This window comes from Daldinia childiae (genome assembly GCF_008694065.1).
Source record: "Daldinia childiae strain JS-1345 chromosome Unknown Scaffold15, whole genome shotgun sequence".
Taxonomy (NCBI): domain Eukaryota; kingdom Fungi; phylum Ascomycota; class Sordariomycetes; order Xylariales; family Hypoxylaceae; genus Daldinia; species Daldinia childiae.
In genome coordinates this window covers 549,811-567,319 of record NW_022984656.1, presented here as the reverse complement: position 1 = coordinate 567,319, position 17,509 = coordinate 549,811, and the positions used below count along the sequence as shown (strand labels likewise).

The window sequence follows — 17,509 nt, the reverse complement described above, 5'->3', positions numbered from 1 at the left end:
CTATTTATTTAACGACCCATACCACATACAACTACTATTAACTAGGGTAAGAGACATGTAGATGAAATTATTGCAAATTTTAGGGGATCAATTCGTATTATTCTCTTGCTGCAGGACAAGGCCAAAGCTACGTATGTATGTAGTAGAGGACGTAATCTAATTCGTCCTTAAACGTAGCATACATCACAAGTATTAGGAATAAGGTCAACAAACGCGCGGAAAAGAATTCATTTCTGCTAGGAGCTAGCTCTAGACAAGTAGGCAACGGGAGTCCCGACCGTCGCAATCGTGGCAAGTGAATCTATAACGCATCTCCTGAGCCATAAATATCAATGCAAGTGTGTATTCCACAACCACTCATCATGGGCCGTGTTCCTTTCCTGCGTCATGATTTACTATGAGTCCTCAATAAACTCGATCATGACTGTGCCTTGTTTCAAACCAGCCTCTTCAATAGTCTTTCCTAACTCCTCGATGAGATCTCTGCCTGCCGGCATTGCTTTGAGCTCGAATTGTATATTCTCCTTGCCCTCGAGAGGCTCGGCCTTCAGCCACTCATAGATACGGCGAACGGGGTCTGCAATAGAGAATCTTCGGATAATGCGACCGCCGGCGTGACGAAATTGTATTCTAGTTGTAGTTGCCGGATTATTTTCGGGTTCCACATGAGGGTTGGTTGATGATATTTGGGCAAATGCCGACTCTGATGCATTAGAGGGTTGGTTAGAGTCACCAGCTAGGTCATTAGACTCATCAACCTCTTTACCCTTGCCTTTTCCAATATCTGGGTTTGATTTAGTAAGGGCGTCAGGATCCTGAACGCTAGGTCCCGATGATCCGCCATCTTCGTCAAGACTGTTTTGTAAAGCCATTTTAAGCATCTCCTCTTCCGACATTCGGCTAATATCTACGGGCTTCGTCTTCGGTTTTGACTTAACCACGGGATTCTTGCTGTTGGCCGCTAAGCTGTATCTGTCAAGAAACTCAACGAGATCGGAATGAAACTCCGCCATGGAAGGAAATGATTCTCCTGACCAAACTTTGACTTGCTCTCCGGTACGGGGATCGATAATAGAAACATGCGGATAGTTATTTTCGTCCTCGTGAGCTTGATTGTTGAAGTAGAATGTGGTATATGATTGGGCCACTGGGTCATCTAAAGTGTATTGTAAGAAGATAAAATGTTCACGAATCAAAGACACAATGTCTTCGTTCTTCCAGTGATCTCTGTTAAGAACCTGGCACCGAAAATCATCCATCTTCTGAAGATTAACCAGTATCCACTTCTTCTCTTCTTTTCCGAGGTCTCTTGCAGCATCTAATGGTAGGCGGGTAATCAAGCCTGTCGGGGGTGCGAATAGATCTCTTAATCTTCGTGATGTATTACTGGAGGTAGGTGGCGTATTTCGCGGTCGAACGCCGTCTTCCCGGTCGAACCAGTCAACCGAGGATTGACTGAAGGGGTTGGCACTAGTACCTATGAAGAAAGTTAGGAGAGACAGCGGAATGATATATGTAGTTTATAAAAGAAAAGTAAAGGCTCACCTTGTACTCTCCGTCGGCGTAGTTGCTCCATAACGGCAGCTTCTCGGTCGTCGTCTAAACCCCACGAGGGATCGGGTGCTGCGAGAGTCTCGGTCGTTTGCGCTATAGGGGCTCTTACTCCATCCAGTGATCCGTGGTTTTCAGAGTACATTTCCTCTTGTAGCCGTCTCGCCATCTCGGCATCTTCTTCCTCTTGCGCACTTCTTACTAATGCCGTGACATCATCCGCATCGTCAGGTACATCAAAATCATTGTTTGCCATGTGTACATCATCGTCGTCGTCGGAATCTATGTGAATTACCCCGCGGGCATCTTCGCGACCGGTAAAAGCTTGGCTTCGGCTTGCAGACGACGATGTAGGTTGTCTTGCTGGAGTAGAAGTTGAAGCGGCAGGCTGGTTGAAGCTGGCTTGCAACTCAGGGTTTTCGTAGAAGAGCTGAATAGCTTGCATAGGATCACCGCCTGAGATTTCAAGATAGCCGCGAGCTACATGATCGGCAGAGATGCCAGTTATGGCCATAAACTGAACCACGTCCTCATCCATCTTCTAAAACTTGTATAGATACCTAACCTAGGTAGGTATAGATAATAGTGGACGTGTTGGATATTATCTTAGGCGTGAGACCAGTATTCGATAGGTTTGGGTAGGTCTAGATCGTGCCGTGGAGGAACTTCTAAGATGAAATATGCTTTCGTTAAGTTAGGTAGCAGGCGGTAGGCACTCGTAGGCACTCGTAGCTGAAATATCAATAAAAGTTAGCGACGGCTCTAAGTTCACAATGGACTAGTTAGGCTTTAAATACTCTGATGGGATTTTGCCTGTAACAACAACGTGAACAATCCACATAATTCGAGAAAAGTATGAGTGAGCGATAATCACCTCTGCAAACAGAAATAAGAAGAAGTTGTTTGCATGAGAATGATGCTGTAGCAGATGACTGTGCTGTAGTAGTAATGGACTAATGGTTTAAAGGCGGCTATTGTGACGCAACAACTATCTTGTGGGGCCGACCGCCGATAGGAAGTAGATACCTTAAGATAGGGCAGATAGGGCAGATAAAGTTACCTATGTAGATACCTAGGTACCCACCTTATAAAATAATGGGGCCGCTGTTATCCTTTCCCGACCTTTCCCCGTTTAATGTTGACCTAAGGTCCACTACTCCCCCAGGTACTTAGGTACTTAGTAGCTACTTCCTAACATTACCTACCTGGTAATACTCAACAAAGGGATCCGAAACCCTATCCATAGGTTATATACATTTACATAACACAGTGGTGTATCCAAGCCTCTTTATACCGACTTCAATATTTGAACAATTCATCTTATTTTCCCCTTCAACGCTATCGAGTAAAGAAATTCTACTCAATAAATCATCTGTATTCGTATTTATCACATAGTTAATTAGTTTACTTCTTAAGAATATACCTAACGAAAAAGTCTATTTGGTAAGTTCATTGCTTGCTATAGCTACGTTTTCCACCCCGGCTCCCTACATGGCCTCTCTCTTAACCTAGACAGCAAGCTGTTGAACAACTTTCTCTAGTAGCTTCTGTACATCTATGGATCTTTCTGTTTCTATCATAGCTCTCAACTTCCGCCCAACTTCATCAAGTAAAGGTCCCTGTTCGCTAACTGCGCCAAAAATGCCTTTCTTTAGCGCCATCACGAAAGCCCCGAGCGCTTTTGCCCGGCTTGAGCGTTGATTTTCAAGGATAACATCACTCTCATCTGCCACCAGCAGCCTAAACCATCGAGTAGCCGCCGTACCCGCTGAAGGGTCCAGGGGACCCTTAGAGATTGCGGCCTGGTTCAAGACATCAGCGGCGCTGGTGAACCACGTATCCCTAGCCGACGAAATTGCTTCCCTTGCCCCCTCTATAGTAGTCACTATAATATCAAGCACGGCAAGCGGGGCCTCCCGCATTCGTTGGCGATTATATGCTGTTAGGGTAACTTTGAGTGCGGCATCAACTGTCTTTTGTTCTACCTCCGTAATCTTGTGTACTTCATCGGCTTTCAAGTAATCTGATACAATAGCGACCACTTCTGCATACATATCTAAATCTTCTCGGGCACTAGCAAACTCCGCGAGTGCTTGGAAGGCATGAGGACGATATGAATCATTATTTCGTTTTGCTTCACGGATAGCTATCTTTTTTAATTGCACTGCAAGAGCCGAATCCGTGCTCCAAAACTTTTTGCCGTGAAGTATGAAGAGAGGATATGCAGTCACTACCTTCTCTTTGCCTGTAAATGTCTTAAGCGACAGGGCCTTTTCCAGCGGGGGCCATATTTTCTGTATATCTGCGTCGGCGAACTGTCCATTTTTCCCAACCGCACTGCTGAGTGCGGTAATCATAGACGCCACAGCTATGGCGGCGCCATGTTGAAGAGCCCACTTCGACGTATTGAGACCGTTCAGCGCGAACTGTGTAATTTCGTCCACGAAGCGTTTTACACTATGGCTCCCACCGGCGTGTTGGCTCCAAACAGCTTCGAATTCTTCGGATACGTAATCGTCCGTGTCATGTTTTGCTAGGTAGGAAAAGGGTAAGAGACGAGCCTCAAGGTCTGTAAATGCATCAGGGGAGACCTTCGCTATGGCTAGAACCACATCGGCAACTTTCTGCCGGCGGGTATCATCCTCAGCTCCAAAGTACAAGTCTACGAGTCGCGATGTGAATTGATCTCGAGTCTCTGAATTTGCCGATCTTAGCAGATATGCAGAACTTCTAGCATAGGCTTTGTTCACTTCGTGGTTCCGGTCTAGGATCTGTGTCTCCATCGTCTTTAAAAATTGCGCATTGTATGGGGGCAACAGAATGCTATGTCGAAGTGCCAAGGTACTGAGAAGTTCAGCACAACCAATCTTGGTCTGCATTCCAATAGCTGATTTGATGGTCGATACCAGCTGTGGGGCTAATTCTTTCATGACATCCTCGTCGGCAAACCGCAGACAGTCAACGATGCATTCAAACATAGGCGATCGAGTAGCAAAGGTGCCTCGTAGCTTGTCCAAATTTTCGCGATCCTCTTCACTGAATCTTTGGTACGCAAAATTGACTTCGTCTGGCTCTACGGTGCTCAACAAGCCTAGGAAATGCGTGATAATAGGTGGGATGAATGGTTTTAGTGCATCGCCTCCGTTTTTGACGACATCCAGAACCGTCTTAATACAGAAATACTTGATTTCTTTAACGGAATTTTCAACTCCCTTATCGGACAACAAGAATGGGAGAACCTGAGCAATCATTGCTCTGGCAGAAGCGGAGGAGTTATTCTCTTGGAGCTGCGTGACAAGCGTCTTTGACAGCCCCATACATAACTTCAGAGCAGCAGCCCTAACTGAACCTTTCTTGTCGTCTAGGACTCTAAGTGCGAGCCTCCAGATATCGGCGTAGTACTTTTCGTATTTGGCGAATGGCTTTCCATATATAAGTTCCGCAATCGCTGAACAGCTTGCCTCTCGCACACGCCATTCTCTTCCATCTAATATACTTTTCAAAAGGTCCGTCATTATAGCATCGAAATATTTGTCGATCACTGCTGTTTGGTCTTTGACGACCGCTTTCCATATGTCATTCATCGATCTTTGCACATTCGAATTTGGATCAAACCGGTATCTGTACAATTTTGGGTAGATCTTAGGATCCAATTCCGCATCCGACAGAATATTGCTTAGTCCGAAGCGACCAAAGGCGGAACGAGCAGTCCACGTCGCGGCGTTCGTGGCCAGAGCCATGAATTTATATATTAGACTTTGATCGCCGACTTCATTAGCAAGACTGACAATATCCTTATAAGATGTAATTGACTTTCCCTCGTCTGTCGGTAGGGCGCCGGCATCGAACAATTCAGTGTCCCCGTCAACTTTCAATTGTGCTTTAGTTCCGGTAAAACTGGAGACCAAATCCTTTACAAGCTCCGTCTTAAGAGACGGGTCACCTCTTTCATACACCAACGCAAGTCCGCGTGATGCCGTTTCTTGGACGAGCTCATCTCGAGCGGAAAGAAGTCTCATGAAAGCGACCTGACATTGGCGCAGACGAGATTGGATCTCAGGGAGGTTTGAGCAATATTGGATAACGCAGAAAAGCCATATGCCAGATGCTTTCAAAACGGAAGGCTTAGTAGTTTTGCAACCCTCAATAAGCTTGTTTATCGTGGCATCAATTCTAAGAGGTCGCTTTCCAAGGTTGTCGACGATGTCAGATCTGCCCGATCCAAAAGGTTCCACGTCTAGGCTAAGTTGCACAGCTTCGGAATCCCACCGAGCGATTGCACATGCAATTGCCTCCCCAGTCGCGAAATGGACTTCGGTTCGCTTGATTTCCGATAACGCGAATAATTTATCTAGGATATTTGTTACCGGCTCTGTCTCCTTGCCTGGGACGTCGGCCGATGAAGGAATTGCCAGCCTCCCCAAAGTACTAATCGCTTTCTCATTTCCCGAAAGTGCAAGCTTGGCCAAGGAGTCTATGATCTCCGTTAGATGCTCGTCTTTCTCAGGGAAATGAATATTTGCAGTCCACAGTTGGGAGATGGATTCCAGAGCAGCGGCTAGGATGTCTGCGCTTCCCTTCCGCAACGATGAAATAAGCCTCTGGCAGATAAATTGGGCATGTTCGGATACATCTTCGGGCTTAATCTTACCATAATAAGCAGCACGAGAGAAGTAACTACCCAAGCAAACAAGCGAACCCTGGTACTCAGCAGACTGAGAAGCAGAGGGCTCCGGGTATAGGGTGACAAAATTCCGCAGATAAGAAATAAAGGTGGCAGACTGGCTACTCCATGGCGCTAGTATACCGAAGACCTTTGACGCTAATTTCCTAACTTTTTGATCATTGGACTTAATTATAAGAAGTAACTCTTGAGTTCTCGCAGACAGTGGGGATATAACAGTTGTTGAGGGTGCAAATGACAAGATGTCTGCGAGACATCCAATATACTCCTCGATACCAAGCTCGGGATGATCTCGAAGACCATCAAAGGCCGCGTTAAGGAGTGTGAAGAGAGAGCCCACGTTTGCGACGCCAAAATATTTCCTGATACGATCCCGGCTCCCTAAGTCATTTTGAAGTTTTCGTTCTAGCTGCGATTCCCAATCTATCTCAAACTTATCCTCGCCTAAGGCAGTAAGAAATAAGATCTGCTTAACGTAGCGTATTGCTATTGGGAAAGCCTGAAGGCGATCATTGTGAAATAATGTGTATTTGGATTTCTGATCGATATCCATCCGGTTTTCGTTGTCTTCATGGTCATTATTGAAGAACATATGCACCAGTTGTGTCCAATCGGGCAGGACTAGAACATCATCAGGGTGAAGTTTGGCAGCCCACCACGGATCAAGCCCTCGTTGTCCTTCTTCTAGTACGTCGCGTCGTTCAGAAGGACCACCGCCTAATGCAAGAATATCGATCCATCGAGCTTGGATATTGCTGTAAGGAAGGCAGTTATTCGCATAGCGCGCTGCGATATGTCGCGCTGTTCTTCTTCCTTGTCCTTCAGAGAATGCCATATATTCCAGGAGCAATATTTCCAGATCTCTTGTTTGCCCCGGAGTTGTTGGCTTGAAAAGACCCATCATACTTGACAAGGCACTCTCAATATAGACCACAATATCTGGGCTTGGGTCGGAGACTAGAGAATCAAAGAGCCACTTCAGGAGGGAATCTTTTGCCTTATACTCGAAACGGCCACCTCTCGCAAGAATACCTATAGTTTCATATGCATTAGCTCGTAGTCTCTGTTCGTCTTGAATCTGCGACTGGTTTCCTCTTGGTGTGGGTTCAGGCCACCCTTGCTTCAGAATGTAGTCCTTCAAGATTAGAACAAGAGGTGGCCCAATATCATCACCGTTGCCGTTAGAAATGGAATTATTTCTAGCAATCCAGCCCAGAAATGCCAATAATGCTTTGCTTAGTCGCAAGCCTTCGAGACCGAGAACAGATGCATCATCACCTGATACAATCCTGAAATCCTGCCTCACGGCTTCTAACATCTCTTGCTTGAAACTGCATGCGATAGATGATTTAGAGAGTAGCTTGAGGACCTGTATCCGATGGGCAACTGGAAATCTTCTATGCGCGTCATACAGCGACTGGACTACGCCATTGTTTTCGAGGTCAACATTAGACCGTTTTATACCATCGTCAGCAATCGATGTGATTCGTGAATCTGCGGAACCAGCGGCGCATATCATTGGTATATATCGCTCGTCGTCTATAAATGCACCACTAGCTAGAAAATTGACAGCCTTGGTTTTACATTCCGGTAAGCTTAAACTAGCTGGGCCACCTGGTTTCCAAGTTTGTTCGTTGTTGTTTCTCAAGGAATGCGATATCCTCACGAGTAAGACCTGACGGCGAAGCGAGGAGCTTCCCTTCGAGTTCTCCCTCGGTTGCCAAGGCTAAATCCTGTCTTAATAAGAAAAGCTTTCCAAGCCACTGTGATATGTAGCTGGCATCTCCTGGATCCGAAAGACCAACTCTTTCTCGAAGGTCGACATCTTCCTTGCTGCCTCGCCCAGGTAGCTTGATTTCTAGAAGCAGACGCAAGAAGATATTGAAAAACCCGGCGGCGCCAGCCAAGTTCGTTTCCTTGGAGATTCCTCGCAATACTACTGGGAGTATCTCTCGACGCTTAAGTTGGTCAAGTCTTAGAATGCCTGTTTTTATAAGGTTTAAGTCCAGCTGCTTAACCATAGGCGAACTGGTTTTTTTGTACTGCTCTACAAGAGCTGCAACGGGCAACACGACGCTTACATGTGGGTTAGCAAGGGGCAAATCCATTTGCTCAATATGATACATACCCTATAGGCTTAACGAAGTTGTTGACGCTAATGAATGCTTTAAAAGCCTATCCAGAGAATTTAGTTATGTATTCGGACATACGTTAGGTAGGGATGAGGTTCGTACAGCATCTCTCACAGCCTTATACTGACTACCAGCCCGTTCAAGGAGAGGGACAAGTTGAGAGTGGAGTGCATCACTAAGCTTCTTCTCCTCGGTAGAAACACTGGCGAATTTATACCGTATTGATGAGACAAGCCTCAGCTCAGCATCTTCGTTGGACGAAGCCATCATTAGCCGAGAATTATAGAGAATTTATTAAAATCGTTGAAAGTACTCCTGATATTCTAGGCGATGTCTGCTAGTGAGCAGTGAGCAGTGAGTAGTCAGGTACACGCCAAACTCAGATTGATGATTGATGATTGATGGTTGATGTTTTCAATCGCATCTCAACTGCATGAATTTGCAAAATTATGTAGTATCGTCTCCCAAAATTTCTGAGGGGCCTATAATATTCTTAACCCAAGTCTTTTTTTCCCATCTCGGGTGCCGGCGCTCGTTAGCCAGCAAGATGCGCACGTCAACAAGGAGTCAATTGGTAGAATCAAGAAGAATGTGGCGGTACAGATCAGGCTGTCAGGATATGTACCTAGGTACAGATCCTTGACATCTACAGAATCATCAGCCACAACCACTGCCACAAGTGGCTTCTATCTTTCCAATCGAGCATTTAGTCCTAAGTACAATTCGTCATGTTGTTCAAACGAGACTTCATAAGTGATGTGATAATCGGTATCAAATATCAAATATTGAAATTCTTGGTAAATATAAGATTCTATGTTCTATATCAACTGTATATCTTCATAAGCTGCTGCTATATGTCGCGTATTGAAAATGTTGCTTACACTAATATATCCCATTTAAATCCATGGGTAGATATTAACCAAATATCCTCTTGGATTAGATTAGATGGGTGATTATCTTGGAAATAATATAATATTTATATATTTATTGTCTTTCCCGAAATTAATATCCTACCTATAAACCGATGAACAATATTGACGGAAGACCGCGTCAAGTTTCATTTATACACACCATAAGAACAGTGAAATATTCAGCCGCACATTGACTAGAGGCTCAACTCATGGTTATACTCGGAATCTTGGATGGAGCTCTACTTTTAATACATTGTTCATATTCGTATAGATTCGTATAGACCCTAATAGACTTTACCTGCTTGTTTTAACGCTTCATCCTTAATCTACAATCCTTACCCTATGGATGACTCTAATAGTCAATTCTACCAAGATAATGTCATCACTATCACCTACAGCAGCAATCCCGGACACTGCGGCTAGCCGACGTAAGTGGCCAAGTTTAGAGTATAGTCCTCCTCTTTGATACGAAGATGATGGCTCCGATACAACGCCACCTTATTAATAAGTTGTCGCCTTTAGGGTTACCAAGTATATGATGGTACCGAGTTCGGCTTGAACCTTCATTGCGCGTTACGTTTTATGACAGAACCTAAAGCTACGTAGTAGATCTATGCCTTAGAAGAGCCCGTATTGCGGAGATTGACTACCTGTCGACTAGTTGAGAAGCTTTTGCCTTTGCATTAAAGCCGCGAGTTAACTCACTCTGAATTTGCTAACATAGACTTACCTAGCGTATCATGCTTAAACATTGATAAACCTTATCAACGAATAGAGCTGAAAATATTTGCCCTGATACGAGTAATATATGAGCAGCTTGACATAGAGTTATCTCATCGTAATGAAGTCTAGCTATGAGAATGACACCCTCAGAATAGTAGGCCTGCGAAGAAAGAAGAAAGACATCACTAGTATAGAGCATTTTATCGAAGGAATGATATACTAGCTCATTGGCGCGATTCAGTGAATCCGTTCAAATTGTGAGCAAAAGGTCGGAAGCCCGGAAGATCCGTTGTGCACAGACGGAGCTGGGACCCGCAAGCTTTGATCTTAGCGTAGGTAGTCACACTACTCAACACCAAACGATGGGATGACGTAGAAATTGACTAGGCGAGCTTCTGAAAGGATAAGTAGGTACCTAGACAAGTAGGATATGCCATTAGCATCTGAAGAGACGCTGCGTCCCCAACGTTACGTAGTCGAGACTCGTACTATCTGGATAGATCGTGCTGCTGTGAGACTTGAAACGAAAATCACTCCGTTTTCGAAGAAAATTTGTTTCTCGCGTTTGCTGAGTTTTACCAAAAGGCATTTATGTTAGGTAGGTAGTTTGGGTGGGTTGTACTGGTGGATATAAAAGGGTTAGCATATTGTGCCTTGCAGCCTGTGTCTTGTACTATACAAACTTGGTTGAATCGATACATGTCCATACAAGGTATGCTATCATCTTGCACAAAAAGGGTTTTTATTTTTATTTATTAATTTTTTTTTAAAAAAAAGAAAGGAAAGTACAAAAGTATTGGATCCCGATTGCGGATCAAGTGGTTAGTTGCATGCGCGTAATTGCTCGCAAGCCGGGAAACGAACGAAGTGGGAGAAAGGAAAAGAAAGAAAAAAGTTTGCTGGCCTAAAATAGGTACCAAAATTGATGCTTACATATGGACCACCTATAGAAACAAATAGACATCGGTTCTTGGATTCTATACAGGTACATCATGTACATAATGGCTTCAATAAAGATGGAAGTGAATGTATTTAAATGTATATATGTACATATCTAGTACCTGGGTACAGCAGCCCTAGGAAAGCCAAGACCCATCTGATCGTCCATTTTTTTCGGGCCTGTCAGAAAAAAAAATTCATTAAAGTTTATCTCTAATACAAATATAATGTGCGCAATTCATTTTTGTGCGTCTTTCCTAGTTTATATATTGGCTTATACTTTATATTTGAATTATTCACCTCATACTGGTAGTCGTAAGGTCAAATATCCTCACGCAAGCGCACTGTCTGGTGTAAAAAAGATACTGTATTTCGAAATGATGCTTGTCATTTCGCAATCTACATTCAGGCCGCCAACCAAGCAGGGATCTTGCAGATCGTCGCATTTCCCGGGGTGAGAGCCATTTTATGATTCGAGATCCGGTCCCAGATTTCATCGCCCTCCCCCTCGCACACGTGCGATTACGCCGTCGCACAACCAATCTCGACTCGTTTGCGGTAGTGCCCGAGTGTCGCTACATACATCGTAGAGGCTGGTGTAAACTCCAGAACTCCAATCAAGTCGACACGATAGAAAATTCCCCCCTGCTTCACGTAGGTATCAAGTACTCAATATATCAACTAGGTACCTACCCAACCAACTTACCATCTATCCCTAAGCTTTTTACAGATCTATTCGAGTGATGGCTTCACTACCTGGGTATATTTCCGAGATTTCCGCAAGCGTAACTGATAATAGTTCGAGGCCTAAATCGAGAGATTGATAGATCGCATACATATCCTTAGCTAAGAAATTACACTCCGTTTGGATCTGAAAAGACACGTTTCAAAACAAGACATGCAGGACAATGTTAAGTTATTAGTACCTAGCAGACATGGACCTAGTGGATAGAGTAAACATAGCGAAATTCTTTACGAACTCATTAATAAGGTTACATACACAAATACCTAATAAGCAAGATTCCTAAAAGGTAAGACATCGTGTTCCTCAGCTGTAGTAATTAATTCAATTATCGGAATGTTCAGCATGAGTATAAGTGAATGGGTATTTTAGGTACTATGTAGGTATCAAGGAAATAAATACCTGTGTACATATTAAAATTGGAAGAGGGTTGGTTTGACTTTGGACTATAATGCTTACGTCTTATTACAGGATTAGCCAAGTTATCGAAAAGAACTTACAACATATCTCTGTAAAGAGCTTCACGTTTATAAACCATGCGGTACTAATAAAAATCGGTACTGAATTTTTACCTATGCTAGATTTAATACGATACACAGATATATCATAGGAACCGATAGAGTCAATCTCTATTCATTTCTAAGGTCACATAATAGTAGGTATTTATAAGATGGGTAGTATGAAAATACACACTAGCCTTATTCACGCCTTCAATGAAATCGTCTCTCTCATATCATCTCGTGCAAAGGAATAATATAAGCACTTGGAAAATTTGTTCTAAATACATCCTACACAGATACAATAAGGTAGGTATGTATTTCTGCGAGATTCCGTTCTATTATCAAGTAGCTACTTGTATATAGGCATGTACCCACTTTAGAGGTATTTCGCAGTACTATTACGTATGCATGCATCTAGCGCCATGAGGTGGGGGCACTGACCTCACCTGCATATATTGTACCCTCGTACAGTAAGTACATACCTACGTCAGGTACGTGAGGAATTTACTGCTTAGAAGCTTCCACCAACTTATTTCAACAAGCTAATGCCTAGAGCGGGCAGCTTCTTGAGATTTACCTAGGTTGGTTACATACCTTAAGTACGCTCGCCTGCATAGAACTACCCGCAAAGCAAGACAGCACACTATTAATATGCCGAGTGTTCTATCTGTATATAGTTTCGAGGTACGAATGGTGCTTCACTCGGTTTCTAATAGTATGCTGATACTTCCTATGGGGCAATTATATCGGTATCAACTATCTCTCGTGGCTTACATCACAAGCATTTTTGTTTGAAGAATATATGAATTATTAGTCGATGTCTAGTATATGCCAATATATTCAAGCAAGGATGTAGGCGTCAGAGTTTGTAGCGGGGTTTAAAATATCGAAGCTGTTAGGTACTATATTGTACAGTACTTCCTCTGCCCTAAGATATACTGGAAGCTTGCTTAGTCGCAGCTACTAAGTACAATGAGTACTTAGGTGGTTTAAGCCATTAGCGGCATTCATAGAGGGCTTTATTTTTTTAAGTTTGAAGTCGCAGGTGCGCCTTGGTCTGGCAAGCTCCACTTTGGCAACTGATGGAAGAAGATTTGGCGGCCATGGCTCCGTGGAGACTCGTCTCTCCTCCACCCGAAGGGCCCCAGCCCAGTCCAATTCCACCTTTTTTCCCACTCACACACATCCACACTACGCGCAAACCAAACCAGCACTATCGTTGTTCTGATTTTGTGTTTCTTGCTTGCTGTTTTAATTCTCCTTCTCTCTCGCTCTCTCACTCTCCACCCTTACACTCATTTCCTTCTATTCCTCTCTTCTCTCCAACCCTAATTAACGTCGCGAGCCCAATCCTTCTTGCCTGCTACGTGAATTTGTTGGTTGCGTGTGCGTTTTGGCAAAAAAAAGCGTTTTCTGTGTGTGCGCGCGGCCTGCTCGGTATCCCATCCTTCGTCTATCGCATCGTCGCAACGGTCCAGTGCGGGTTTTATTTCCCAATTATCACGGTTCCCCCAATTCTTGTTGCGGCGTCGTAATTCGATATCTAGGAGTCTAAAAAGGAACTATCCTGCTATTTTTAACGAGAAGAGACATCTCCCGGTACCCTCGGATCTTGCTGGAGTTCGCAAAGGCGCTACATTTCTGCTGCTTTACTCGGAACTAAAAGTGTTGTTCGGTGTCTAAAAGTAAGTGCACAAACTCTTATTCTAATATTATTGCGCCTTGGTGCTCTTCAGCATTTGAACTCCCTCGGACCCCTTGGATAACTGCAATTCATGGATCCATAAGACCTTGCAACCACGGGACATCTTTCTCTGGAGGCTCTCTAGCCGCGAGAATTGGCTAGGCTGCACATTTTTGTTGTAGTAACTGGATTGACCGACCCTCGGATCCTACATCCCCGAACCGAAGCTGCGTCATCGAATCCTAGCTCTTTCTAGCCAGATACAAGATACCACTGTTGCATTGTTGTGGCTATTATAGATGGTGCGCACTCCTGGAATTTGCTGGATATCATGAAGCGCACAATGCCCCGCATCGCAGAATATATAGTTGCGCGCAAATGCTCGATCGACTTGAGCTTTAGAAAATCCTGGACGATCAGCCCCACCTCTTGCTAGGCTAGCCTTCTAGCTTCGACTGAGCCTCTTGGTGATGCACGACGTCTTGATACAATGCTCTCGCCAAAGAGTTCTGCCGCACATGGAGCGCGAACCATCGATAGCTTAGATAAATCATTTATTCTTACCAATCGCCTCACGGACCTTCTCATATCAGCACATATTGCAAGATTCCCGCATATGGGTAAAGGGGATAGATCGTGTGGGCGTGCTCGAGAATACGACTAGCTGAAACTCGCTTGACATTGCGAGTACGTCCATCCCATCTAAACGGCTATATTTTTTGCCAAAGACATGTTCAGTTTGGTAATCATGATACGTCAAGACCCCTCGTCCATAATATACGAATTCTTCGACGCCGTGTTTTCTTTTACGGTTCAACTTCTAGTTCCTGGAGCATATCTCGATCCTAAGGGTATATATGCTTTGGAGTTTATGGAATCAAATCTTCACGGTTACCAGATGGAAGCTATCCAGGCGCATCCACTTGTCTTGGGGAAGGACTCAATAATTCTAGGATTGACTTACGACATGAAACTTCATCAATATTTAAAATGGATGGAAGACTTCCATTGCAACAAGAATGGCAGCTATATGAGCTGGACTGGAAACTGCCGAATCGTCACGACGAAATTTGGACTTCAGAATCGAGACTCGCCTTGGCGCTAGAAAGTGCAAATCCCCAGCGAGACGGCACTACTGAACTATACCTGCCTAAATGTTGAAACGTTGAATCTACCTAAAGTAAGTAAATTTTCATTTTCTAACCCCGCACAATTGTCGCCTCGGCATCGTACCCATATTCCTAGCACCATCTCGTAACCATTTAAAGCCCCCATAGTTATCAGTTTACTTGGAAGAATTTTTATGAGTATTTACTGTTTGTTGTCCGGATTGCCATTATTACCTTATAGAGTACTACTAACCAGATATATTTACAGAGATTATACAATTAACAAGCCAATACCCTATCAACAGCACTATTTGTCCCTGAAACTAACGGTTCATGATTGAATTTCTGCTCGGTCAATTCTCACGCAGATCATGCGCCGCGAATTTATCATCATAGCACCCGCATTCTGTATGGCGAGTGTATTGAAACAGTTCACGAGCATTAGCACGCATTCTAATACAGATACCAACAGTTGAAGAAGCATAATAATATCTGATCTCGATAGATTGGCCTATATATATACCCTAGGATTCTATCACGCTACCCACCAGGGAAATCGGATCCGCCATACTAACAATGCTTTTGCTACCTGGAGTTCAAATGTTGAAGACACCGTTATGCTGGCTATGAAATATTTATCTTTTGCCCCCATGATACTAATCCGGCTACAGGTTTTCCAGAATCCTTGGCCCCATCGTCAATAGAAATTGTCACACGACCTGAAAGCTTGATTCCATCCTTTCAATTGATCAGGCGTCTTCTAATATTTACGGTCGTCGAAACGGAATTTAGGAGCATAGCTTCAGATTCCAACACTTGCATTCCCACTTTCATCAGAACAAGAAGCCTGAGGCGTCGGCGTTTGGTTCCTAGTCTCTGACTTACGGGATCTAGATATTAATCGGGTGTTTTCTCCTGGTGAGTTATATCTTGTGGTTAAGCTACTTTTCTCTAAGATGTTGCTTCTCTGCCTCTGCATTTCAGCATCATGATCACTTACCCCTCCCCGCATTCCCTCTGTCCTGCCCCTATTGTCAGCGGATGATAAAGACACCTAGTTCAAACTTTGAAGAGCACCGAATGTCCCATATGAATATGAAATAAGACCAAGTGGGCCTATATATTAAGTTAAGCCACCTCGATACTATCATCAGTTTGATATTATCTAAGTAGATGGCGATTATTTAAATCCTAGCACCCTCTACATTAGCATAGTTGCTTTATTCATATTTTAGCCTCCTTTCACGACTGGCATATGTTCGCTGTACTGGTCTCCCTGCGAGTTTCAGTATCAGCGCAAATCTTTGGCTAGCTCAAAGAGCTACTACCACGAACATATAGTCTACTCTTGGTATTCAGATATTTATATGATTATTCCCTTGCCTCGTCAGTGATAGCTATTGTCCTATCAACAAAAGGTCCATATCTCTCTCTAAATCCCTATTTCTTAATCCCCTGACAGATTTGCTGTCTGGCGGCATATTGTAGCAAGGATTATAGTTTCGTCCCAAAGCGCAATATTGCTCGCCGACGAATTATTCTATTTCCAGCCTAGACTTTTGTTCTGATTTTTTATTTTGCCAATTTCTCTCTATCGTAACAACTCTGTCATCTAGTTCACCGAGGAGGAGTCTAGTTCCTACAAGGACATGTGTCTAAAATATCTCGCATGTTTAGCCTCTGACCAATATACACTATGTAGTATGTTTCGTACAACATGCCACACCCAGACATTGCCCATGGCACAATATTAATACTGTCTTTTATGCCCTTAAACCATTGCTCGAGCTCTTAAGCGACCCACAGGAAATTTTTTTTCTATATTGCACATGCACTGTTTTGAAATAGCACTGTCTTTAAATCTGCGTACTGACATCCTGTTTGCTAGAAAATCTACATTTGGCCATACACAGCTTTTATCGACTACAATAAATACGATAGGTGAGTCATATTAGCGAATTTTATCGTCTACCTTGTCGTCCATCTTGCATAATGCACTGTGCAACTATTGGACTTCCTCATTTCCTATTCGGCCCTGCACCCTTTCTTTTCTATCTCCCAGCCTTCAACTCCTAGGTATTTTCCTACTGCTTCTTCATCATCTGGATGTGCACTTCTATCGTTGTTGCCAAACGTCACTAGTGCCTTCCTCAACTCTTGAGATCATCAAATCGGTCAAGGGCCAGCTCTTTGATAATGATCAATTCCTATATTACACATATTTAAGCTCCTTACCTGAGAAAACTCCTCTCACATGCCCTTAGGCTCCGACTTCAATTTATTAACCGATATTTCACAATATAGCCGTCTCTACTTGCAGTATCCCAGCGATCAACTCGGAATTTTATTGATAAGACTTTACAGAGTTCCGCCACAGTCTTGATTTAGTATGTTCATCGTTCCCCGACTTGCTTATCCCTACCGTTGTCATCCGATTATCGGGATACACCCCCAATATCAATCTTATCCGTATACATCGTATCCTCGCAAAGTGTCAAGTATAGACTGTATCTGACACCCACTCGCAGGTTACT

The 17,509-nt window shown here is 43.7% G+C and overlaps 2 protein-coding genes across 2 annotated transcripts; both read right to left on the bottom strand.

Moving 5' to 3' along the window:
• Positions 1-395: 395 nt before the first annotated feature.
• Positions 396-2,089, bottom strand: GL218_09068 (UBX domain-containing protein 5; the record flags this gene model as incomplete). The annotated part of the gene is made up of 2 exons (XM_033585892.1): positions 396-1,477; positions 1,546-2,089. The coding sequence occupies 2 exons, from the start codon at positions 2,087-2,089 to the stop codon at positions 396-398; spliced, it is 1,626 nt and encodes a 541-aa protein (XP_033440119.1).
• A 970-nt stretch (positions 2,090-3,059) lies between these two features.
• On the bottom strand, positions 3,060-8,637 carry GL218_09067 (Proteasome-associated protein ECM29 like protein; the record flags this gene model as incomplete). The annotated part of the gene is made up of 4 exons (XM_033585891.1): positions 3,060-7,788; positions 7,850-8,311; positions 8,364-8,410; positions 8,470-8,637. 4 exons carry the CDS (start codon positions 8,635-8,637, stop codon positions 3,060-3,062), a joined length of 5,406 nt encoding a protein of 1,801 aa, XP_033440116.1.
• Between the last annotated feature and the right edge of the window lie 8,872 nt (positions 8,638-17,509).